General features: G+C 50.1%; 1 protein-coding gene across 6 annotated transcripts; it reads right to left on the bottom strand.

The window, feature by feature from the left end:
- Window positions 1–3,686: 3,686 nt before the first annotated feature.
- On the bottom strand, window positions 3,687–26,324 carry LOC120382999 (zinc finger protein 692-like). Of its 6 annotated transcripts, none has more exons than XM_039500566.1 (12): window positions 26,087–26,324; window positions 24,469–24,676; window positions 23,921–23,952; window positions 19,912–20,406; window positions 18,374–18,422; window positions 17,843–17,983; window positions 16,201–16,329; window positions 8,023–8,085; window positions 7,046–7,124; window positions 6,185–6,299; window positions 5,610–5,709; window positions 3,687–4,437 (listed from the first exon to the last, which is right to left on the bottom strand). In XM_039500566.1, the coding sequence occupies exons 1-12, from the start codon at window positions 26,205–26,207 to the stop codon at window positions 4,053–4,055; spliced, it is 1,917 nt and encodes a 638-aa protein (XP_039356500.1). In that variant the 5' UTR covers window positions 26,208–26,324; the 3' UTR covers window positions 3,687–4,052. The 6 variants fall into 6 exon arrangements, with proteins under 6 accessions (XP_039356500.1, XP_039356504.1, XP_039356501.1 ...); XM_039500570.1 differs by having other exon boundaries at window positions 24,469–24,680; window positions 26,087–26,207; XM_039500567.1 differs by lacking the exon at window positions 26,087–26,324 and adding an exon at window positions 25,907–26,005 and having other exon boundaries at window positions 24,469–24,680.
- Window positions 26,325–26,451: the final 127 nt, after the last annotated feature.

Raw genomic sequence — 26,451 nt, 5'->3', positions numbered from 1 at the left:
AATCTTCCCTTCATGGCCCTCCGGGTATTTGTAAATACTCACCCCTACCCCACCACTTTGCCTTAAGGTATTAATGAATAATTGATGTAATCAAAACATTTTGATGCATATGTTCTGTTCCTGTCACTGTGTTGGCACTGCTACCAAAAATCTCTGATCAATGGTGCTGGGACACACCATCACCTAGAGTGGAGCACCCACAGGGACAGCACTCGAAGAAGAAACAATGTTTGTCTCTGTAAGAACAAGATAAATGCAAATGAGGTGCTAAGAGAAAGGTATATAATTGGTCACTGTAGCACTACACTTTTGAAGATGTTTATCAGTCTTCCTGGTACCATGAATAAACCCCCTTCAGTATTGTCTGTGCCTGCCCGATTCTTGGGGAAAGCAGTTCAAACCTTTGCAACCAAGAAGACACAGAAACCACCACTTTGATTATTCCAACAGATAAAAATGCCAGTGTTTACTATGCAGACAAGAAAAGTTACATTTGCTGTTCAGGTGTTTGAAAGTTAAGTGTTACTTAACATTTTTGAACAAGGCATTTTAAGTTGTTAGTTCTCCTTTACTGGAGTAGGTAGCAGAGCAGTACCATGAGAGAAGTAAGAACAGGAAGAAGCCAGAATTGAGACCTTTCAAAGTTTTGGCCCAAGTGAGGGGGTATGGGGGTGTCATTTGAGCTCCCTGCCTCAGGTGCCAAAATGTTGTGGGCTGGCCCTGCTCCAGTGTCAGAGAACTAGATCAAAGTGCATAGCAGGTACACGTAAATGTTTCCATAGACAAACCCTGTTTGTTTAGCAGAAACATTTTACTGTTAATAAATGCACATTTATGTTCTCAATCAGCTGTTATTACACAAATTTCTGTTGCCATAGCTTGAAATTATCTATTTTTCACCATGACTGTGCTCTGAATAAGGCATAATTTTACTGTGACAAAATCCTATCCATAACCATTATTACCACCCCGTGTCTCAGTTACCAATCTGTCCTTACTTCACAGGGTGCATGCAAGGATAAAATCCACGGATGATTGTCAGGCGTCCAGTGTGAGGGCTGTATAAGCCCGAAGACAGGTAAGCACAGGCCCAGTTCTGCTGGCATAAACCCCATTGACATCAGGCAGGTGCATCCTGCGGAAGACTCAGGGTATGTCTACACTAGAAACGCTACAGCAACACAGCTGCAGCGCTGTAGTATAGACACTAAGTACAGTGAAGGAAGAGGTTCTTCCATCACTGTAGAACATCCACTTCTTCGAGAGGCACTGGCTAGGTCAGTGAACAAATTCTTCTGTCAATATAGTGCTGTCTATGCCGGGGCTTAGGTGAGCTTAACTTTGTTTCTCAGGGTGAATTTTTCACACCCCTGAGCAATGTACGTAAGTCAACCTAGCTTTCTAGCGTAGACCAGCCCTCACTGAGGAATGGTTTCCTTTCCATGACATGAACAGGCCCTGAGTGCTAATGTATGGCTCTCTCTCGGGGGGGGGGGGGGAGGAGTGACTCTGTCCACAGACAGCCCACTCCAAGCTCGTCATCTCCGAGGACTAGAAGACCATGCACTGAGGAAACACAAGGCACAGCCTGCCTGAGATCCCCAAGAGATTTGACTCATACTTGTGTTCTGGGCTCCAAGGTGGAGGTAGGTGATTGGTACGGCTGGGCCAGAGGGGTGGCCAGGGAGACAGTGACGGGGAATGGGGAATTCAGTTTCAAGCCAGAGGAGGGATCTGGACAGTGGGGCTGTACCGAGGACAGTACTGGGCTTTCAGGTCCCTGCACACCCCTCTGGCCTTGAATAAGAGCCCAGGGGAGATCAGGTGCATCTGGACTATGAGTGAGGGGAGGTGACATTTTACAACGCAGACACCGAGGTCAGATCTTCAACTTTCAAGCTTCGTTTGGTGGGAAAATCTTCCCTTTCCTCTGGCTCACATCTCCAGGGACTGGTATCTTGTTGAGAAGAGGGGTCAGAGTTTTCCCTGATTCCACATAACGAAAACCTGCTTACTATGCAAGGCAGTTATCTCACTGGGAGTTAGGCGTCTAAGCACCTTAGAGGAGCTGGGCCTCCATCACCTGAAATCATCTCCCGTAACATAAGTGAAGAGGATCCAGGAAGAAAACAAAAGGGTCTTGTGGTTAACAGAAGGCAAGTGGTGAGATCTGGTTTCAGTTCCTGGCTCAGTCACACACTCTCTGTATATAAGAACACAAGAACAGCCATAATGGGTCAGGCCAAAGGTCCATCTATCCCAGTATCCTGTCTTCCGACAGTGGCCAATGCCAGGTGCTTCAGAGAGAATAAAACGAACAGGCAATCACCAAGTGACCTATCCCGTCACCCATTCCCAGCTTCTGGCAAACAGAGGCTACGGACACCATCCCTACCCTTCCTAACTAATAGCCATTGGCGGGACTTATCCTCCATTACCTTATCTAGTTCTTCTTTGAGCCCTGTTATAGTCTTGGCCTTTACAACATTCTCTGGCAAAGAGTTTCACAGGTCGACTGTGCGTTGTGTGAAGAAATACTTCCTTTTGTTTGTTTTGAGAGGGGACGACCACATCTGCATGCAGTATTCAAGATGTGGGTGAACCAAGGATTTATAGAGAGGCAATATGATATTTTCTGCCTTATTATCTAACTCTTTCCTAATGCGCAATCTTTAAGCAAGTCCCCTGGGATAAAGTTTTCAAACATACCTAAGGGCTGGTCCACACTAAGAAGCGGGGTCGAACTAGGGTACGCAAATTCAGCTACGTGAATAGCGTAGCTGAATTCGAAGTACCCTAGTTCGAACTACTCACCCGTCCAGACGCCGCGGAATCGAAGTCCGCGGCTCCAAGGTCGACTCCGCCACCGCCTTTTGCAGTGGTGGAGTACCGGAGTTCGAACTATCGCTTCCGGAGTTCGAACTATCGCGTCCAGATTAGACGCAATAGTTCTAACTCCGAGAAGTCGAACTCACCGCGTCGACCCGGCTCGTAAGTGTAGACTAGCCCTAAGACTCAGACCTCAGAGGTATTTAGGCTCCTAACTCGCATGATTTCAATGGAAGTTAGGAGCCTAAATACCTTTGACGATCTGGGTCTAAGTGACTTAGGAGACACTGATGTTCAGCCGGACCAGATTGGCACCTAACTCCCATTGAAATCCACAGACTTTAGGAGTCTAAATACCCTTGAAGATCTTGCCCTTAATCTTTTTGTGATACGATCTCCCATGTAAAAAGAGGGGATCAGAATCCTTACTGTCTGTTTGGTCTATTTACACTGGGAGCTCTTCAGGGTAGAGACCTTCTCACAGTGCATGCAGGCAGCTCTCAACACAATGGGCTCACAATCTCCGTTAGGACACCAAGATTCTGCTCTAATACAAAGACCATGACACTAGCAGGCTTTTCCGCAGCTGGACGGGGGATGGGTGCACATCCTGCAGTCACTGGAGCTGCACCAATCTGGGAGATGGGGTGGGAAACGGCAGCAGGAGCTGTGGCCATTAGGATGAAGGCAGGCTCACCTACCCTCACCCCTGCCCCACCCACGCTGGCAGAACCAGCAGCGCCATGAGAGAAGACGCTCTCCCTGCCCCAGGCATTACACAAAATAATTCTGTATTGAGGATTTGTCCACAACCCGAAGCCGAGTAGCAAAACTGAGGCCTTTTCCTGGGAGGCGAACCTCAGGATCTTTCTTCAGAGTTCCCCTGCCCCAGAGAAGGTGAGACCCTTTGCCTGGTGTCAAAGTCCTCTTGGCCCACAGAGAGTCTGCGCTCTACTGACTGGTGTGGGGAGACTGTGCATGGCTGCGGGGGTTTGCCTCCCTGTCCCCATACTCTCAGTGCCTGGGCAGGATTTCAGATCTGCCGCTACCGTCTCCTGCCATGGTTCAGTCGTTATCCCCACCCCTCTGCTAAGTGCTTTATGTCGTACCCTCAGCAGAGTCCAGCTGGAAGGCAGGATCCTGCTGGGATCATCTCTGCCAACATCCCCTGTGGCTCAGCCCCCAAGCGCTGGTCAGACCCAGATCCCGCTCGGTGTGGCCCGTTACTCGGCAGAGGCTGTGATGGGGGACACCGGCCTTTCTGCCTTCTCCATCTTGGAATGGCTCAGTGCAGAGATCTCCAGCTGCTCTGTGACAAGTGGGCATGGCCCATCCGGGTGGTCCTCGGTTGGTGTCTCCTCAGTGAGGGTGGGGGGCGGGGATGGCGCGTCCTGGTGGGCGGGTTCTGGCAATTCCGGCGTGGGCTGGGCCGGGCCGGCAGCCACCTCGGGATGGCTCTTGCTCTTGTGCGCAGTGACGTTGTCCTTCTTCTCAAACTTCTTGCCGCAGATGTCGCAGGAGAACTGGTAGAAGGAGTCGGCGTCATGCTTCTTCATGTGCCAGTTGAGGGAGGCCTTCTGACGGCAGGTGAAGCCGCAGATCTCACACCTGTGGGTGGGGAAGGGGATCAAGAGGAGAGCGTGGAGAAGGCGGGGCAGGGAATCAGAGAGAGAGAAAGCTCAGAGAGGGATGCACAGAGGATACAGGAACACAGGAATTGCCAGGTTGGATCAGATTCAAGGCCCATCTGGCCCCTTATCCTGTCTCTGATAGAGCTCAGCACAAGATGCTTCAGAGGAAGGTGTAAGAACCTCACAGTGGCTAATGTGGGCTAATCTGGCCCACACGTTAGGTCAGGTCCTGGACTCTAATGGTTAGAGAACTGGCTTAAAACCTAATCTCCCTTCCAAAATTGTTGTTGTTCATTATGGTCATTCTCAATATTTTTGTTTCCACATAAATGTCCAATCCCCGTTTGGAATCTCACTAAATCTTTGGCCTCAGCAACTTCCTGTGGCAATGAGTTCAACGGGCTAATTCAGTACCCCCCAAACTTTTGAGGATCGTGCCCTCCCTTACCTCTGTCCGTCCACCACGTCCTCCCTGGAGCCCGGGTTGGAGTGGTGCCGTGGGTTGGGAAGGGGGGAAATGGCATGGACAGCAGAAGGGGGCCGAGGCTGGAGGCGGGGCTGGGAGCGGGGCTATGGCCAAGGGTCGAGGTTGGGGACAGCTGTGGGAGCGGACCCACAGCTGAGCTGCGGTGGCGCGGCTAGCACCCAGGCCTGCAGCCAGGTGCGGCTCTGTTCCCGGCCTCGCCCCCAGCCTTGGCCCTGGGCTGGGAACAGAGCTGCAGCCAGGGACGGATGCGGGGCGGGTAGCAGCGCTGTATTGAGGCTGGGGATGGGGCCAGACACGGGGCTGGGAGCTGGGGATGGGACCGAAGCAGAGCTGGGGGCAGGAGTTGGAGCTGGCCTGGGCCACGCTGTGCCCTCCTGGATATTTCTCCACGCCTCCCTAGGGGGGCACACCCCACACTTTGGGGACCTCTGATCTACAAGTATCTAATGGGTGTATACATCAACAGGGTGAGGGGGAGAGGCCTTGTCTGGGGTGTAGTTAGGAAGAGGGCCCGGACAGCCCTAGGGACTGTATCTTCCACAACTGGATCGATGGCACCTAATCAGCCATTTCCACCTTTGGCTTCTCAGTGCTGCGATTCTTAGGGACACAGAGGACGAGACCCCAAGTCACAGAGCGAGCCAGCGGGGTTTGCTACTTACTGTATGGGTTTCTCCCCCGTGTGGATGCGTCTGTGGATGATCAAGTTGCTGCTGGTGCGGAAGGGGCGGGCGCAGTACTCACAGATATAATCCCGTTTGTCTGCAGGGGGAAGGAGAGCGGGTTACTGGCTGCACTGGCCAGCAGGATGTAGGGCAGGGCATTTTACCCAGGCGGAAGCAAAGGTAGGGACGAGAAAAGGGCAGTAGGTCCAGGGGTCGAAAAGCAGGGGGGTGGTAGAGCAGATATTGGTAGTGAGTCCAGGGCTGGAATGACAGTGGGACCTGCAGGTTGGGATTGAGTGGCCCTGGCGGGGGGTGGGGGTGGGGGGAGAGAGAGAGAGAGTGTGTGTGTGTAAGGAGCCCAGGGCTGGGACTGAAGGGGAGCTGTGGGGCTGGATTGAGCGACACTGGCAGGGGTTTGTGTGTGTGTAGGAGCCACAGACTGGGACAGAAGCCCTGCAGATCCAGATGGAGGGGCCCTCAGAGAGCTGTGTATGTGCTGAGTTGAGGGGGAGCCCAGCACTGTAGAAGGCAGGTGCTTTGAGGCTTTAGCCCCTGTGCTCAGGCTCACTGACCACTGTGCAGCTTCTCGTGCTCCTTCAGGTGTTTCTTGAAGTTGAAGGATTTGCCGCAGCTGGGCTCGGAGCAGGAGAAGGTCTTCTGGTGCACGTGCTGGTATTTCCTGTGGTGCTGCCGTTTAGAGGTGAAGGGGAAGCAGAGGGTAGGGTCAGCTGCCGCCCAGAGACCCTGCAGTCCGTCCTCCCTGGTTCATACCTAACTGAGCGCCCTCCCACAGAACTGGGTGTCAGAGGGAATGCTTGATTTGGCTTTGGGGCTGGAACAGCAGCCCCAGTACAGGGGGGCTCCCTGGTGCCACTTGGCTCTCTCTGTAGGATGACAGAGGGAAGCCATATCTCTATGGCCCAGTCCACCCCCAGCCTTTCTGTGGAGGCTGCAGCACAGGCGGCCGATTGGATCATGTTCCAAAACTGACTGCAATCAGTGGGAATCTTGCCATGGATGTCGATCAGCTTTGGGTCAGGGCCTTAGCCCTGATATAGAATCTTGTCCTGCTGGGAACTGAGGACACATGGACTCGTTTCATTGAACGGCCAGTCAGATGGGAGCGACTGGGGCATATGTGAAAGCTCCCATTTGGGCCAGGGATTGAAATGGGGATGTCCAGAATTAAATGCATGAGTAGCTACAGCTTGAACTATGGTAAAACCACTGAAGACTCATATTCTCTGTGGATCAGGCACAGAGAGGGCCCTGTAACATACGTTCATCGGTGGGTCACACTGAACTGATTGTCACGCCCACAGCTGGGCTGATACCAGGACCATAATGGTATTAGGCCATGTATCCCAAAGGGGACCAGGCAGTTCCTGGGGGTAGGTCAGGTGCCCCTCCCCCCAGGTCACTGTGTCACTCACGTTCAGGTACTGGCGGTTGGAGAAGATCTTGCCGCAGCCCTCGAAATCGCACAGGAGCATCTCGCGCTTGGTTGCTTTCCTGCAGAGAGGAGGAGGTGAGGATCTTGCAGGTTATTGATGGAGCCAGGATGCAGTCCAGCAGCCCCTCGGTTCTCAAACCCTCCCTCGTAGACCTTCTCTCTGTCCTCTCCTCTCCATCCCCCCGCTGCAGGGGCAAGAGCTGTGTCCTCTGCAGCCATCTCCATGGACCTTTCCCTGCTCACCAGCTGCCTTCGTCACCTCTCCTCTGCGGCTTGTCACGTCTGGACAAAGCCCCCTTCATCTCCCTGCCTCACTAGCTCGCCATCTCCTTTCCAACCTCTTTTCTCCCATCTGTGCCCATCTGCTCTGGTCTCTCGATTAGCTGCGTAAAGTATTGGGTGTGGGATGGTGGAGAGATTGGACAAAGCACACCACTAGAAATGGGGAAGGTGTGCGGGTGGGGGCGCTAAGGGGTGGGTCACACGCCCTGTGGATGATGCCAACTGATGGGAGTGGTGGGGATGCGAGAAATGCCAGGGAGTATCACTAGGCTGTGAGCGTATGAAGGGACAGAGAGGGGTGGTTGCAAGGGGGAATGGATGGGAGACCAAATGGCAAGAGGATTGCCCATCACTGGGGCCATTGAAAAGTACGGTAGGTTAACAGGCTGTGGGAAGCAGCCCCTGGTGTGTGGCTCTGGGGCTAATGAGGCTTTTGCTCCCCTCTAAGTCCAATTGGAATGGCACTGCCACCCGCACCAAGAGACCAATCCAGACAGAGAGGGAGATCCCACCCCGCCCCAAATGCTCCCATTCGCAGGAGGCACCACCAGTCGCTCAGTGGAGTGGGGAGTCCAGCCGAGGGGAGCAAGGATACGAGGGACTGGTCTGCAGCCCAGCTCTGCTACCATAAGGGCTCTAGGGCAGGGCAGCCAGCAGTCATGGCCAGGGTCCTACCTGATTCTCTTGGGGCCGATCTGGGCCAAATCCTTGTTGCTCGGCTGTCCTCGCTTCTTGCGGCTGCAAAGGAAGAAACACACTGATTGGGTGCTCCCAGAGAGGGGCGTGTCTTTCCTCCTCCTTTCTCCCCATGTTGTCTCCCTTTCCCCTGGCCTGCGTTTTCCTTTTCTGTACACCCTTCCCCATCTCCACCACGCACATTTCCCTCATCCCCTCACTGCGAGAAGGCATAGGAGATGAAGGCTGCCTGGCCTTCTCTGGGGCAGGGATCTCCAGCTACCAGCCTCTCACAGAAAGGGCATCTGGTGCCTGGTCTCATGTAGGTGGCAGAATCCAAGGGTGCCCAATAGCCCCTTCTCAGGACTCATGTGGCCTCGGCACAGGAAGACGAAGGGTCCCAAGTCCTTTTTCTAGCAAGCACCAGATGAGGGTTGGAAAGGGATCCAGAGCATTCAGCCAACTCAATGCCCTCCAGAGAGACAGCAGGAGTCTTTCCCCCTTTGTTCACCTGAGACACCCAAGTCCTCCCTATGAGATCAGGCTTCTTGCCAAAGCTCCATATTGCCCCAAATGAGAGCATCTCTGGGCACCCGGGGAAGTCCGGTCAATCCTGCCAAAAAGCCACAGAGCCTGTGGCCCTGAGTGACAGGGTTTCATTCCAAGCACCTCTGAATCCAAGAGTGCAGGATGGCTCTGGTCTGCCCTGGATCTCAAGGACGCAAAGCAAACCCTGGTCAAAGGAGAATTCAGGGTGGTCACCCTAAGATTGCTCTGATATCTTCCTGGACCTCCAAGTCTCACTAACACCTACATGGACATAGCGACGCCTCTCAGGCACTAGGAAGAGCTCAAGTTTGGCCTAGCACTACAAATTTCATGTCTTGAAGGTCAGGATGGTGTAGAGGCCAGTGCTCAGATCCTCAAAGATCTTTAAATGCCTAAGTCCCATTGAAATCAATGGGAGACAGGCACCTAAATATCTTGGAGGATGTTTCCCTGGACCGCTAGGCTTGGTACACACCTCCATCTTTCTGATAAAGGGTACCGCTGCGAAAGGATACAGGACTTTTTCTCCAGCTCACCCCAGGCTGCTGGAGTTACTAGGGTTCAAAAGTTAAAGCTTTACACAGTAGAACCTAAAAGTTACGAACACCTCGGGAACGGAGATTGTACGTAACTCTGAAATGTTTGTAACTCTGAACAAAACGTTATGGTTCTTTCAAAAGTTTACAAGTGAACATTGGATTAATGCAGCTTTGAAACTTTACTATGCAGAAGAAAAATGCTGCTTTCCATTTATTTTTTTAACGGTTTATGTTTAACACAGTACTGTTCTGTATTTCCTTTTTTCCCCCCTCTACTGCGGCCTGATTGCATACTTCCGGTTCCAAATGAGGTGACTGGTCAGTTCATAACTCTGGTGTTCATAACTTTCAGATTCTACTGTAACTATAAAAACACAAAGTCAACATCATGTCACAATATATAAATTGCTTTAAATTAAACTCTAAAATGTTCTCAGGCAGCATTTTTCGCACTTCGCCTTTCTGTTAATTTTCATTGGATTTTTTTTGTTGGTTTGTGTGCATGTATGATTAAATGGAAGTTTATTGATACTGAACAATAAAAATCTAATTTTTCCAAGCCTAAATATACAGCAGATACAGTGCTAGATACAGCTGAGCTTGATGCTTTCCTGCCCCATGAGAGGCTCCAAGATTCACCAGATAGCAAGCTAGCAGAGGACAACTTGCACAATGTTACAATCATTGGGTTTCTGTTGTCATAGTGATAGCACATTTCCATATAAGTAACCTGTTTGTCTGGCATACAAAAACTATTACATACTGCAAGATCCTACATGTGTGTGTCTAACATGGCAAGAAAAAAAAATTGTACAACACTATATTTAGAAATAACGTGTTCATACAGTTAAGAGACTACATTGGAAAATAGTTGCACAAGAGGGCAGAGTTAAGGTCACATGTGCAGCCTTTAACATTTGCCTGACTTGTGAGCACTCTTGGTCATGGATTTCCAGAGGTGATGAGCACAGCCTGCTCCCCTGAATTTCAACTAGAATCTCAAGTGCTCAGTGCTTCTGAAAATTAGGCCGTAGTGGTCAGTTTTTCAAGAGGACTCAGTAACTCCCGAGCCCCTGATGAACATTTTGAACACTGGCCATAATCGTGCAACCAGTACCATTCTCCTAATGGCTTTTTTTGGTATCAAATTTCCCAATTTTTAATTAAAGTAAAAAGATGAACAAAACAATAAGTCCGAAGGAGAAAGCATCACTCTACAATTTCAAAGCTCCGACGGTTTGTAATAGAGATATAAACAGAAAATTTAAGACCAGAATGCAGTGTGGACCTATTTGGTAAGATACCCCCTGAATGCGGTCATCCTAGGGTTCCAAGGCACTATGGTAATATAAATAAGAATGAAATGATAATAAGACTTGACTAGGTCAGTAGAACCAAGCTGCTCTTGAATAAGTCCATCGTTTGTATGATAAAAATAAAGAGCATTAAAAACCTTTAGAAAAATCCACTCTGGTGATTAAAATAAGAGGGAAAATGATTTTATTTCTGTACTGTTTGACAGTTATTTTAAATACCTACTCCTCACCGCACAAAATAACTACAGGTTGGCATCATTTCTAGTGTGAATAAATATCCTATGTTACAAACATGATTAAATTTTATTATTTACCAACAATAAAAAGTCTTTAAACACACTGTATTGCAAAAAGGTATAATACAATTAAGAAAACAGGATACAGTCGTAATTACATTAATCTAATATTTTTAAACATAGAGAAAGTTTGGTCACATACACCTAAGTTTCAGAGTGGTAGCCTAACACAGTCTGCATCAACAAAAAGAATGAGTAGTACTTGTGGCACCTTAGAGACTAACATTTATTTGAGCATAAGCTTTCGTGGGCTAAAACCCACTTCATCAGATGCATGAAGTGGAAAATACAGTAGGAAGGTATATATACACATCGAGAACAAGAAAAAACGGGTGTTGCCATACTAACTATAAAGAGACTAATCAATTAAGGTGGGCTATTATCAGCAGGAGAAAAAAACCTTTTGTAGTGATAATCAGGATGGCCCATTTCCAACAGTTGACAAGAAGGTGTGAGTAACAGTGGGGGGAGGGGGGAATTAGCATGGGGAAATAGTTATTATCTTGTGTAATGACCCATCCACTACCAGTCTTTATTCATGCCTAATATAATGGTGTCCAGTTTGAAAATTAATTCCAATTCTGCAGTTTCTCACTGGAGTCTGGTTTTGAAGTTTTTTTGTTGGAGTATTGCGACTTTGAGGTCTGTTATTGAGTGACCAGGGAGGCTGAAGTGTTCTCCGACTGGTATTTGAATGTTATAATTCTTGACGTCTGATTTGTATCCATTTATTTTTTTGTGTAGAGACTGTCCGGTTTGGCCAATGTACATGGCAGAGGGGCATTGCTGGCACATGATGGCATAGATCACATTGCTCGCTGTGCAGGTGAACGAGCCTCTGATAGTGTAGCTGAGGTGATTAGGTCCTATGATGGTGCCACACTATCAGCTCGTTCACCTGCACATCTACCAATGTGATCTATGTCATCATGTGCCAGCAATGCCCCTCTGCCATGTACATTGGCCAAACCGGACAGTCTCTACGCAAAAGAATAAATAGACACAAATCAAATGTCTGTGTATATATATCTTCCCACTGTATTTTCTACTGCATGCATCCGATGAAGTGGGTTTTGGCCCACCAAAGTTTATACTCAGATAAATTTGTTAGTCTCTAAGGTGCCACAAGTACTCCTCTTTCTTTAAACATTTAAGTTTGATCTAATTTAAAATGTTCTGTCTGCATTATCCACCTTCCAATGTTAATCTTGCAGCCACTTCACTTTTGTTGTTGTTGGTCTGTGATAGACTGTCCTGAAAAGAAAAAGAAGTTAGAAAATAGCTAAATTGCCATTTTGGTGAAGAAAATACATGTTAAAAGTCACTGACGATCTTCCATTTTCATGATAGAAGATGTAGGCTATGCAGCTTACTTTGCAAGTGCAAGTTGATGCTGCTCAACACTTTGCAATACTGTATATTGCACACATGTATTGTCATCAGATTGGGATGACGGTACTTACAGAAGGAGATGAGAGTCGTCTGCAAAGGAACACACACTACAGTATGCGATGTGCTCTTGATGCTTTCTCTTGCTCCTCTGATTTTTTTTTTTTCCTGTCTCCATCTCCTTAGCTGCTGGTATCATAATGGCTACAGAAAAAAGCCACACATCAATGTGTAAGTTCTTTGATCCTTTATTTCCTTTAAACCTTAAAGGGACACCATCAACAAGTTCAGTCAATCTTTAAAATGAGTGACAAGTTCAGGTACTCTACATTTGATTTCAATGGGAGTCTGAGATCTCTCCTACTTAGTTAGGCATGTTTAAAAATCCCACTACACACTTACACACCTTTGAAAATCTGGCCCTAAATGACTAGTAACAGAGTGCTCTCAAATGCACAAAGTACAGAAACTGAAGGAAAAAGAAAAATGTATACGGAAATAATCTTTTTATTTCCAGTGATTTTAGAGATTACTTGTAGGTAGAAAGTTTTCAGACAGAAGCATGATTTTTGAGTAGATGGTGTCCCTCTAATGGTAAAATTAAAATGCTGCAAGGAGAGGAAGGGGGAGCACAAATGAAATATATAATTTACCATTATTTCCTGCTGTGCTTCGATAAATGCCTCCAGAACTTGTTCTCTTCTGGTAGCAAATTGTTACTTAGTTTCAGCAGCCTCTGTAAAACAGACATTAACAGACTTTCAGTATAGAACTGAATTCACAAAAACATCTAGAAATGAAAAAGGCAGAAGAGCCTTGACTGTGCATGTTAATACTTACTTGGTATGTGTTTGGGTGCATATTTTGGGGCTTCTTTCTCCCATAACCCCCACAAAAAAATATCATCGTGAAGAGATAGTTGAGGATGGAAGACTGTTCACACTTAATTCAGCTAATTCCAAAGGAAATGCTTTTACACCTCCCTATGTAATAAAAACATTAGAAAGTCTGGAAAGACAGAGTTAGGGTCTATAATTAATTCCCTGGTGTTATGTAAGGCTGCAGTTCAACAAGAGACTGAAGCATATGCTTCTTTTTAAGCATATGAGTAAGCCCATTGACTTCTATGGGACTATCCATGTGTTTAAACACAGGCACCATTATCAGCCCGTGTGATTTTATTGAGAATCTCGTGATATCTGGTGTTTTTCTTAAAGCCTCGGCTTTAAGAAAAGTGAGCCCATGACAATTTTAGCTTTTATTTAGATAAAATGTAAGTTTCTAGCCCTCATGCTTGGGAAAAAAAACAATGAAAATGTGTCCTGAGTGTGACCTAAAGGCTCAGAAACCAGAAGACAAATTTAAAGAACCTATAATTTATTATTATAAAAATCCAGAACAATCCAAAACAAAACAAAAACCCAAATCAAATACTCATGATTTTTCAGATGTGACTCATTACTTCTGTACACTTGAGATCAGCAGTACTGGCTTTTAAATACCTTGGTGACTTGGAGCCTAACCATTCACTAAGGACCTGACCCAATTCCCAGTGATTTATTGTGAGTCATTCCTCACCTCAGTGAAGGTTGCATTAAGTTCAGTCACCCAAAGCAATTTCCAACATCCACCCAATCTTAATTTGGCTTCCTTGGCTCTTCAGAGATAAACTCAACTATCAACATCAGAAGCTAGTATTAAAACCAACATATCTTCTCAGCAATGACCAGATTTTCAGCATCACTTATCTAGACATTTAATAACAGAGGGCTCTTCAATCTAACAAAATCCAAAAGGTGGAAATTAAAGCTAGACAAAGTCAGATTATTAATAAGGCACATTTTTAACAATGAGGGTAATTAACCCTTGGAACAACTTGCCAAGGGTTGTGGTGTATTCTCCATCACTGGCAATCTTTAAATCAAGATTGGATGTTTTTCTAAAAGCTCTGCTGTAGTGCACACAAGAATTAATTCAGGGAAGTCCTGAATTATGGCCAGCATTATGCAAGAGGTCAGACTAGATGACCACAATGGTCCCTTCTGGCCTTATAATCTAAGAAACAAGACGCTAATGCATACATCATTTTCTGCATAAAAGTATTACAGATTCACACTAGCAGCTTCAGTGAAGAGAACCAGACACTTCACTGCAGGGGCTGATGTGATGCCAGAAGAGAGGGCAACTAGCTCACGTGTCAGAGCAACTAGCCACGGGGACAGAGGCTGCCTTTTTCACAGTGCCCTGCCAGGTGAGGAGGCACAGGATATGGAGTGGGGCAGAGCGGGGCACACGGTGCTGCTGGGGGGGGGGGGTGTCACACAGATTGAGGTTCTGAAGGGATAGTGGGGGGGACAGACTGGGGTGGGAGCACAGGAGCTAGTGCGGTAACAACTTTGAGCCCAGGGCCGAATAGGAGTGAAGGTGCAGGGTCACATGGAGATGGCAGGGGGGAGAGAGAAGGGTGCAGGGACACATGGGGACATGTGCAGAAATGCATGGCTGAATGGGGAGTGGGAATGCAGGGACATATGGGAACAGAGGCAGATGTGCCTGACTGAATGGGAGAGGCATGGGGGGAGGCGCCCCAACAATTCTGCACCCCCCAAAAAAACCTGTTCCATACTTCTCCCACCCACATCCAGCAACCCTACAGGTTCACTCCCAGGCTCCTTCCCAGCAATTACTTCTCTCTCCCTCAGCTCCTTCATTAACCCTGACAGCCCCAAGCCTTTGGGCTGCTTCTCAAGTGCGGAAATACATTTCTATATTGTAGTTTAAATGAATTATTATCAAAGTTCTGTATTAATATGCCCGGTAAATAATGTATTTGTCAAAAAACATTTCCTGAATCTCTTTGCTGCTGTTGTCTGTATTGTTACAGACGTACTTGCTGACAGGTATTTGAAATAAATTACCAAAATAATTGAAACTGGCGTGATTATATTGTATTATTTTGAAAAATAAAATATACAGAATTTTAAAATATCGTGCACAGAATTTGAAATATTTTGCCGCAAAATTCCCCCAGGATTAACTACTGAAGCCCTATTTAGCCATTCATCTCTTCCCTGGCGAGCAGGATACTGCAGTACATTATAGCCACTTGTACCACTTGGGTAACACAAAGAGGCCATGTTCTGGCCCCACATGGCCAGAGGAGAAATCCCTTTGTGCCAGCGGAACTCTCCCCAGGCAGAGATGGCTCCTGTGGAACCCTCCCTGCACTCTCTGGTGCTGTGCAGGGAGCTCTGATATATCAATCCTCCATTGATGTTTGAGATCTTATGCCAGTGGTATAAGTTAGAGCAGTTGAGGAGCAGAGGGCAGATGGTGCAGGATCAGGGAGCTGCAACTGGTTCCCTGACAGCTCCATCTGCATTGAATTGAGCTGTGACGTGGGCAAACTTCAGCCCTACTATATTCTCCCTCTCTACCTAGACTCTAGTACGTTTGTCTCCTTCACTGTCCCCTAGTTCCATCACTGTCTCCACTGCTATTGAAGTCACTGGAAAGAATCTCTATTAATGTCAATGGGTTTTGCTCAGGTCCTCACATGGCTACATCATAGCGGCGAAGCATCCTCCATGAGCAGCACTGGCTAGATATACAGAAGCATTCTTCCATCAACCTGGATGCATCTAATCAAGGGCTAGGTTGGCATAGCTATGGCGCTTAGGGGTGAGACATTTTTCACACCCGAGTGATGTAGTCATGTTGATCTACATTTTAAGTGTAGAGCAGGCCTGAGACACCCAGTGTGGTGTGGAAGACAGCTCTGCGCTGGGAATTGGCTGCGGTTTGGTCTGGCTGCTATTGCCAGGGGTCTGTAGTTATAGAGCACAGGGCAGCCCCACGCATGCCCTCAGGCCTCTAGGTTAGCCAGCATTCGAAAGCTCTGGGGTTGGGAAATGCAGTCACTTCTCAGGTGGGCCCAGAGCCGCTTGGATGATTGAACTGAGATAGACAAACTGATCTCAATCCCTTCTTTCTCACTCACCCACTTCTCGCCTTCCTGTCTCCTCTCCCTATGTGCTCAGGCTCCCCCTCCTCACCTGTATTGGCCCTCTGCCTGTCTTCCCCTCTCACCTGGATTGCACCGCCTGCTCCTCAGAGGGGCTGCCGTTGGCTGGACTCGTCTCAGTAGGTAGCTGCACACCCTTCACGGGTCTCTTGCGGCTCTTGGTCTGGCTTTGCTCTCTTTTCAGCTCGGAGTCACTGGATGGACCAGATGGACACAAGAACTAGTTACAACCTGGGAGAGGGGGCTCTCTAATGGCAGGCGAAGCTAGACATGGGAAACAGAGGGAAAGCAACCCAATGCCACCAAGGGAGAGGCACACAGACTAAAAGCATCTCTTCCAAGCCAGCGCTAAAGGAATCAATGTATTATTCCATGTTCACGTCAAGTTAGAGCTGAGAGTTTAGTCACATAACACTCAGGGTTAGATTTGTCAGAGCAGCTTTCCCTCTGCAGAGTATGTTTCTCTCTCGTTCCCAGGATCAGGACAAAGTTGCAAGGAAGCTTGGGAGGAAGGATGGGATTGTGGTTAAGGCACAAGACTGGGTGGCAAAACACCTGGGTTCTGTTCCTAGCTCTGAAACTGACTCACTGTGTAGGTGGGGCCTTTGTCTATCAGTTCCCCCTTGTGGCAAGATGGGGAGCTACACCAACTTGGCTCCACCACCTGATGCTCTCACACCCAACTCTGTGTCTGTCAAGTCCTTGTTACAATCTGACTTTTCCTGGCCAGATCCTCAGCAGCCTCTGGCTCCTTCAGGGTGATGGGGAGTCAGAAGTCCCATGGCTCTAGTAGGCGTTAGTCAGCCCTAGGTCTCCTGCGTTTAGAACTTTCTTCTGGAGTACGCAGGGGAGCCCAGGCCAGCCCAACTCACCGGGTTCAGCTCAGGGCCCGTTTGGATCAGCCAGAACCACTCTTTGTCAGCCCCTTGCTGCTCCCTCCTGCCTCTCCCCCTCTGTAGGCTTGCCCCACGTCTCTCTCTTTGGAGTGTTAGCCGTTCACCAGCCTGCTAGAGGGCAGCTCTCTAGCGGCTGCCTTTCTTCTCAGGAACTCCCCTTCTAATTGAGGTCCTTAATTTTTTTTTTATCATGCCCAGGTGCTTCCCTGCCTAATTAACTGCCTCTCAGTACCCTTGGGTGAACCTGAGCTGCCTCATTCCCCATTGTGGAGCCTGTAAGAGTGAGGCTGGGGCCCTGAGCCTTCAAAGAGCCATTTACCCTCTGACCATGCAGTGGGCAAATCCCTTCCCCTCCTCTTACCAGTAATGAAAATAAGGTCCATACCCTGGGGAATTTACAATTCCAGGGCCAGATTCTGATCTCACTCACACAACTGAGAATTGGGATCATATGCTCTCAGCAGTGATGTTTATGAGCATCCCAGGGTACCACAGCTGCGTGTGAAATCTGAGTGAGGCCTTAATTATGCCAGCCAAGTGTTGGCAACCACAAAGTAGGGAGGGGGTGGGAAAGGGCAGGGATTCAGGAAAAGCTACGGAGAGAGACACCTTGTTCTGTACATGACCTTTTGGTTCCTAGGTTAATTGTTAACATATGGAAGATGAAGGGACAGAAGAGCCGGGCTGTGGCATTACGTCAGAAAGAACCTACACAGACTCTTTGTAAAGTGCCAGACCTCGGTCCAGCCTGGCAGCCCTTCAGACAGCAGTGCAGCCAGCTGCCTCCCAGCCCAGCTCTAGCTTCCCTTACCTGTCCAGTGAGGGGTGGTAATTCTCATCGCGCAGGTCGTCAGTGTAAGTGAGGTCATCTTCTTCAGTGAAGTCTTCATCCTCGTCCTCTTCCTCTTTGGGCTCAGGCACCTCCTCTGGTTTATCCTCCAATCCTGGTGCACTGCAAGAATCAAATGTCAAGAGAGCGGGTTGGAGCCATGGCTCTGAGGGGAAGTCTCTGAGGGCTCTGTGGCTCCTGATCCCACCCTCTCTCCTCATAGCCTGATGGCCATCCTGTCTACATGTCCCTGTCAGTCACTGGCCTCTCTGCTGAAGTTACTCACAACAGGGCTGATGCATTATAATAGGGATGGGGCAAGACTGCCCCACTGGTAACTGGCTTGAGAACTCAGCAGTGATTTTCACACCGGACATTGTCAGATAGGAGTGACTCTGTGTCATCGCAGTCCTGGGGATACAGGACAGCTCCTCTCTAGTCCCAGGAGTACATGAGCAGGGGATAGGTAAGCACCAGGGGCAGATGATGAGGAGAAGAGCCACCATCACTCACCTCTTCGGCTCTACCCCTTCTGTGCCAGCCTCTGCCTCTACCAGGGGAGCTGTAGGGAGAGAAACTAGATGCAGTCAGTTGAAGGGTGAGATGGAACCATGAAGCTGAGATCTGCAGAGAAGGGAAGGGGAAGGAAGGCGCAACCGCAATGGTTGGGGAGAGAGTGCAGGGAAGGTTTGGGAGGAGTGAGGAATACAGAGTGAAAAGGCCTCGAGGAAGGGAACTAAATCCTCATTCAGGGTATAAACCAACCACTAACAGGCCAGAGGAAGGGGGCTAGGAAGAAACTATAAACAAGTTGTTCCATAATTGTCCAATAGGGAGTTTCTTGCCCCTTCTATAAAGCACCTGATACTGGTCACTGAGGGATAAAGGGCTAGACAGATATGGTCTGATCTGTTCTGGCAGTTTCTGTGTTCCAGCCCTTGTTCTTTCACAGCTGGAGGACACCCACAGCCACCCCTCTCCTCGGAATCTCCAGGCTGGACCACTGCCCCATGCCTAACATGGGGCTGCATTTGAAAGTTTCACAGAAGGCAGGATACACCTGCCAACTAGGTCAGCAGTGTGAACAGCACAGGATGCCTGCTCTGGTTCCCAATTCGCTCCCAGGACAGATGTGGATCTGAAAAGTTCTCCATGGAACTTGGGCCCTTGTCACTAAAAAGACCTGTCTCTCTCCCCATGAATAGCAGGGACACGCTGGGTACTTTCAATAAGGCCACGTCCTCACTTCAAGCATCACCGAGCCAGTGACCTGTGTGGTTACAACACAGTTCAAAGACACAGCAAAGAGGAGACCTACCCACATTCCTGGAACTTAATGAAACCCTTGAGGGGCCCTGGGACTCAGTGACCCACCCTTGTTCCTGTAACTGATTTAAATCTCTGAACCATCCAAGGCTTCAGCCTGGTTTTAGGGGAGATGCTTAGTCCTCAAGCTGCAGTTTGATGGAGTCTGGGATGCACATGATGGGAACATTTGGGTGTTGCGGTCTGGCAAGGGAGGTCCCCTTCCTCTTCAACTCATTTCTCCTCTTGACTCGAAAGGGCCTGAATCTGCAGACAGTCAGGGCCTGGTGTCAGGCTCCTGTACTGTCCAGGGCTGGGGGCGAATGTAGGGGGATAGGGACTAGTTTAGAAGAGGGTGGTTATTATTACGGGATCCCTATCATTACTTTGGACGGAACTAAGACTCATGGATTACTCGTTTGCTTAACAGTCCAGCTGATCCCCTTCAGAGAGGGAGGAGGTGGTATGGGGTGGAGGAAGGGCTATTTGAACTTGTATTTCCAATGTACATGGGGAGCTGGCTAGCCTGTACTCTGGGCTGGGAGTGCCATGGGGAATCTGGAGTCAACAAGGACACAAGAAATCAAGGGCTAGTGGAGAGAGGGAGGAGGAATCCCAGTTTTGGCTGGACTGGAGGAGACGGCTGTGGGGCCCTGGGAAAGGGAAGGCTGGTCAGCTCCATCCATCGTGCCACCCCATGCTTGCATGGGGGTCCGGGATCGGGGGGGTCCTGCTCACTCCCTCACCTGCATCAGTGTCAGTGCTCTCTGCTCCTTGCTCTCCGCCGGGGTCCATGCTGCTGGTGGATGATGGAGCTGCTATTCTCTCCACCACCCCACTATCCCCAAGGGGGTTGGTCTCCACCTTAACTATCATCCCAGAGGAGTCCTGGGCAAGCGCTGCCCTGCGGAGTGAGCGCCTGCGGCTGGTCACTGGGGAAGGTGGTAGGATGGGCCCTGAGCTGGCCCCTCTGTCCTTCTTGCGCTGGGAGGCAGCTTTGCTGGGCTGTGAACTACCTCCTGGTGGGGCACAGCCCTGCTCTTCCGGTGCAGGGGGGCCCCAGGAGAAGGTGTGTCCAGCCATGCACTCCCACACTAGATTCCCTGGGGCCCCCTTGTCGCCTGGTGAGGGGGTCTTCACATTGGGGATCAAGCTGCACTCCTGGCTGTGAACATGAGACAGGACGACCAGGCGCTGCAGGGCATCCGTGGGGAGGGCGCTGGGATCTGAGCCACCCTGCCCTGGGGGAGAGAGAGGGAAACCACATGTAAACCACAGTGTGCCCCAAGCACCATATAACCTGTCCACCCCTGCCTATAACCCAAGCACCCACAGGGGACGCTGCACCATCCCAACATTTACCTCAACCTCTCCATATAATCCTACCCCTCTGGGGGAGCCACAGCACCCTCCCCTCCTCCCCATAACCCAACTTCCTGGTCATGTGACTCTAAGCACCCCTGTATTCATACACTGTACACTATTGGAATAGCCTTTGTATAACATATGCCTTATGAGGGATCATTTGAAAACTAATAACTCACTGATCATTAATATTCTTGCATGATGTATGGACGCAATGTGCGTTAAGAGTTATGGATATAGACTAGAACTGTGAGTAAAGTATGTTTAAATGAGACCAGCAACCAGGCTGTCGGGGAGAGACAATGAAGGTCCATTTACATATCAAATACCCAAAGCTATCAAGCTAACAAGTGGGGGAAGAGACAGCATGGGGTCTATGCCCCAACAAGGCAGAGAAGCTTGGTCCAGCTTTTACTTTTCAAAAAAAAATATTGTCAAGTTTACTGGTCTACAAAGATAGGGATAGGGGTCTTTGACCCTCAAGTGATAAACAATTGAATCAACTGGATTGTATACAATATTACTGTTTTATAAAAGTGCATAGAGTGAGGTCTTTTCTGAAAGCCAGTAACACACTGGTAAACTGGTAATATCATTATGAAATGTATATATAAACACAATATGAGAAAATATGGATACTTAATGATATCATGCTTTAAAGTGTGTGGTCAAACAGGGAGAAACCGGCCCCCACCCAGACAGGAGCCAAGGTAGCTATCTGTTTCTAGTACAATTAAGCAAGGTGTGACCAAAAACAATGGAAGCCCTATTTACATAGAAATCATCAGGGGAAGTCCACAGAACAGAAAGAACAGCATGAGGTCACTCTGCCTCTTGAGACAAAGTCATTGAACTTTGGAAGATATAAGCAAAGAGAGAAGCCATGTCTGGCATCCATCATTAGACAGACGCAAGGGAACAGAACTCTCACAAGCTGAGAAAGATGTGCCCTTCAACCAAGGGAAGGGTTGAAGTCTCTGGAAACTGAGTATAGGCAAGAAACCTGCTTAGGCAAAAATCTTTCACCTAGGGAGACAAGGAAAGCCAACATCTTGTATTTCTGTGGAAGGCCTGACCGAGGGAAAGTGAACCACAGCTGTGAAGAAGGAAGCTTGGTGACAAAAATATTTTGAACAAAGCCTGTACCTCGCTGGATTCAGTTTTAGACTTTTCAATCTGTGTTTTCACTTTTATTTGCTTGTTTCCCTTTCTAACTTTATGCCTTTCACTTGGTATCACTTAACCTATGTCCTGCTAATAAACTTGTTTGATTTTTATCATAAACCAGCTCAGTTCTGTTTGCAGGGAAGGGTGTATTTATCCCGGTTAATAAACTGTGATAAACTTTTGTCTCTTCAAAGGAACAAGCTGACCATATTATTTCTCTGAACTGTCCAGCAGAGGGCTGGACATTGCAGAGCACATGGTTTTGGGAAAATTCAGGACTTGGAGAGTGTTGGGATCAACTTGTTGGTTGTAACCAAGACTGGTGGAAACCAGAATAGGGCTGTAGACTCGCTGCTGGGGTCAGAGCTGCTGAACCCAGGCTGTCTAGCACAGACACTCAGGGTGTAACCTACATACTTGTAGGCTGGCTGTGAGCATCCCAGGCTGTGGGCTGCAGCAGCAAAGCACTGTACAGGACCCAGGGTTGCAGGGCAAGCAGTGACACAACCCCTTACTGGTCTGGATCACACCCCAACACCCTTTGACAGTGGTGTAGTCGAAATAAGATTTATACACAGCTTGCTATGTTAACTGAGGTTTGCACTCCAAGCACTAGTAGAATAGTTTTAAGTATTTTTCAAGTGAAAAGGCTGGGGAGAGTCAAAGAAAGGTTAGTTTTATTGTTTTCTGTTTATTTCAGGGAAGGAAATAGAACAAAGGAAAGCATAAAGATGAGTCACAAGCAGAAAAGGCAGTAGGAGAAAAGAAGCAGATACTGAGCTCACCAAGGAGCAATCAAAAAAGCTGCACGCAAAGTGAGGTCTGTCAGCAGCTGATCAGAAGCAAACGGAGCCATAAGGAAGGATGGGGCACCTGCTTCAAACCAGGGGCCAGAGGGGATCCCTTTTTCTCCTACAGAGCATGCTTGTAGGGTGACTGTGAGCATCCCGGCTGCACCAGTGGGTACTCGACCCCGCTCTGACTCCACCCCTTCCCCAAAGTTCCTGCCCCAACTCCGCCCCCTCCCTGCCCCTATTCGATTCCTTCCCCAAATCCCTGCCTTGGCCCCGCCTCCTTACCTGAGCATGCCCGCGTTCCCACTCCTCCCCTGTCCCTCCTGGAGCTTGTTACGCCACGAAACAGCTGTTTTGCGGCAGCAAGCGCTGGGAGATAGGCGGAGGAGCGGGGGCATGGGCGCACTCGGGGAGAAGGAGGAGGTGAGGTGGGGAGGGGAGCTTGGCTGCTGGTGGGTGCAGAGCACCCACAAATTTTTCCCTGTGGGTGCTCCAGCCCCGGAGCACCCATGGAATCAGCTCCTATGCTGAAAGGCACTGTAGGACACCCAGGGTTGCAGGGAAAGTGGGACACAACCTCTTACTAGTCTGGATTGCACTCTGAACTCCATGATAAGGGGCCACAGCACCATCCCCATATAACCCAATACCCCTGGAGGCCACAGCAATATCCCCCTAATTAACTCTAACCCCCTGTGATAGGATGTAAGGAGGGTTAAGGAGCAGCTCTGGGCCCCGGAGGCTCCGCTCAGCTTCATCTGCTGGGTGTGCTCACAATGGACGTGGAGCTTGATAGGGCACTGTGCAGTCTGGGTGGTCAGTGCAAGGGAGCAGACCTTCCCTGGTAGCTTGTGCAGGGATACAGCAGGAGTTCCACAAGGCCTGAAGCAGACCTCAATGTGGAGCTGCAGGCCACCATCAGAGAGATAGCAGAGTGAGGGTGAGGAACCTCTGGATCCCTTACAGCTGAGTACGTGTTGCAAGTCAATAACCAGGCCCCCACTGGGCCTCAGGAGAGGCAAGGGGTACCGTCGAAGAAACCTAGGAAGCAGACTTAGTGATACCGTTGAACTACCAGCCCCAGGGCCCTGGGTCAGAACCAAGTGGAGCGGTGGGCCTAGGTTCCCCCACTGCCAAACCACAGACTTGAGCCACTAGACGCTACTACCAAACCACAGACTTGAGCCACAAGGGGGTATAGAGGGTTAGTGCCCCAAACACAACGCGACCCCCCCCCATCACCACTGGGGCTGAAGCACAGTCAACCCCCACCATGTAATCCTTCTCCCTGATATGATTGTCACTAAAGGGGGGATCCCCCGACTGCATCTCCCTTTTTAGAAGGACACTCAAAGCTGCATACCCTTCCCCCCAAGGAGAAGTGTGTGCAGAGTCACAGAGACCCCATTTGGGCAGGAGAGGTGCCTACCTGCACTCAGCACGCAGCCCTGGGAAGTGTACCTGCAACAGACAGAGTGGGGACAGAAGGTGAGAGACTGAATGAACAGCGAGGGGCAGGGAGGGAACCCTGAAAACACAGATCCTGCACCCCCTGGCTGAGCCATCCACCCAGAAAAGGGAACCTGCTCCATGACCTCCATCACTCCACTCCAAAATCTCAACCACCACACGGGACAGGCATCAAGATCAGACGCCAGTTAGGATGCAATGGGGGAAATCAGGGGAAAGGACATACTGGAGCTTGTCAGGGAAATGGAGGGGGGGGGCATGCTTGGGACAAGAGGAACCTGTGAGGATCTGGGAGGGATGCACAAGAGGCTCTGTGGGGAAATGGCGGCTGTGAGGAGGGTGGGGCCTGTTAGGGGAAGGTGGGCTGTGAAAGAAACCAAGGGTCTCCTATGTCCATTCTACAGAGCCCCCGCCACTTCCCCCTCCTCCCATAGGACCTCTCTCTCATACCCTGGCACCTGCTGTGGGACCAGTACTCCCATCCCTCCCTCTCCAGTCACTCCTCACCTGTCGATCAGGTACTTGGCCAGTTGGGAGTGCAAGGAGAAGCCCAGCTGCTCCTTGAGCTGGCACCACTGCTCCAGGTGGCCCCCGATGCGGATGCGGCACTTGCTGCGTCGGGCATCCAACTCCTTGCGCTTCTGTTTGCGGATGCACTCAGAGGCCCGCTGGCGGACCTGCTGCCTCTGCTCCATCCTCCCACGAAGGATGCTGCCTGCCTGGGAGCAGGGAGAGAGAGGCTAGGGTGTGAGCTGCAAACCCCTTGGGGCTACACCGAGGGAGTGGTGCTGAGATCCTGTCTGTGGTGCAGTGGGAGGCACACAGACAGATACAGGGGGCAGTGAGCCCAACTAGGGCATTACTGGGGGTGAGGAAAGCATCTGAGAACTCAACTAGTGAAGACTGTACCCATCAAAAGAAATAGTGTGTGGGGTGAAGGACCAAACAAGGTAGAGGGATGTCTCAGTAGAGATCTGTCAGTCAGGAGAAGGCAAGGGGAATATCCCAGGAAGAAATGGGTCTGAGGGGGGGAAGGAAAGGGGACTATCACATCATTAGGGTGCAGGGGGATAAGGGGTGTGGGGGACAGGCCTCCCAGAAAGATTCTCAAAGGCCTCTTCCCTCTCCCGCTGTATTAGTTTGTCTAAAAATAATCAGTTTAATCAATAACACCCAACCCCTTCCCCACCAAAGAAGTAAATTGATCTATTCATTCATTGTGCAGTGCCCTTGACTTGCTGCTCCCACCAGTGCATCCCTGGGACCCCCTGTGCCCTGTGTTCTCACCACATGGGGGACAGTGGGACCCAATGCCCCACTCCAGCTTGCCCCAGTAAGATCCCCTGAACAGGGCCAGGCCCCACACCCATCCTGCGCCAGTCACCACCTCAGCTGCCCAGGAATCATACAGCCCTAGAGCTGCCACCCCACACTGCCTGCCCTGCCCCTCCCACCAAAGCCCCCTCCTTAGCTCCGCCCACCACCCTTGTCCCTCCCACCATAGCCCCGCCCCTACTCCTTAGACCCACCTCTGCCCCTCCCATCACAGCCCCGCCCCTTTCCCTCAACCCCACCTGTGACCAGAGGCCCTCCAACCTTCATCAGCCCCCGCCCGGCCCCGCCCCCTCACAGACCCACCCCAGGCCCTCCCACCACAGCCCCTCCTCAGCTCCACCCACCATCCCCGTCCCTACCACCGTAGCTCCTCCCATTTCCCTCAACCCCGCCTCTGCCCCATCAGAGCCCTCTCCTCTATGGCCCCTCCCCCACGGCCCGGATCACCCTCCCCTTCCCTCAAGCCGCGCTTCCAGCCGGGCGCCTCTGGCCAATTAGAGCGAGGCGCGCGGCAGCAGCGGCCGTTGTGCGGGGAGAGGTGGGTGCGCGCGCTAATCCCCCTTTGCTCGCCCCCTCCCCAACTGCCTCTTCCGTTTTTCCGCCGCGGTACCTTAAAGTGGGCCCGTCGGGGCAGAGCGCGGGATGGGGACAGCACCGGGCCCCGCTCCATACCCCCGAGCTCGACCCGAAGTCCCCCACCCCTTTCCCCCAGCTCACCCCGAGGAGGGGAGGGCCCACCCTGGGGCCGTGTCCCCTTTAAGAGACAGACCCCTCCTCCCCCATCGCTTACACAGCGCTGGCTGAGACCGTGACAAGATGGCGGCGCACCCGCAACTCCACAAGCTCGGGAGGAGCGCGCATGCGCCGCGGATACCCTTCGGCCGATAGAGGGAGAGTGTGGCCCGGTGCATCACGGAAAATGGAGTCCTGCGCGCAGGGTCTGACGGGATTTAGAGTCTCCGGCTCACCGCCGAAGGGCACCTCGGTTCTCACAGGGGCATCATGGGAGTTACAGCATTTATCCATGCTGGAGTTAGACGCTCTTGGCTTTTCCCTTGCCCTGATGCATGATGGGAGCTGTAGTCTTGTGTCTGTGCTGCATGATGGCAGCTGTAGTCACCAGCCAGCCCCATGTATGAGGGCGCTCTAGTCTTG

The sequence above is a fragment of the Mauremys reevesii genome, linkage group 15, assembly GCF_016161935.1.
Source record: "Mauremys reevesii isolate NIE-2019 linkage group 15, ASM1616193v1, whole genome shotgun sequence".
Classification (NCBI taxonomy): Eukaryota; Metazoa; Chordata; order Testudines; family Geoemydidae; genus Mauremys; species Mauremys reevesii.
The sequence above is the reverse complement of the archived record's forward strand: the minus strand, read 5'-3'. Positions and strand labels throughout refer to the sequence as shown.

Bases quoted from the DNA above. Each gene is read 5' to 3' on its own strand.
- LOC120382999 (XM_039500566.1), bottom strand. From the start codon at position 26,207: ATGCACCGGGCCACACTCTCCCTCTATCGGCCGAAGGGTATCCGCGGC. The intron at 23,953-24,468 runs GTGAGGAGTGAC...TGTCTGTTGCAG, and splicing joins GCCAAGTACCTGATCGACAG to GTACACTTCCCAGGGCTGCG. The intron at 8,086-16,200 runs GTGAGAGGGGAA...CTTCCTTTGCAG, and splicing joins GAGCAGGCGGTGCAATCCAG to CCGCAAGAAGCGAGGACAGC.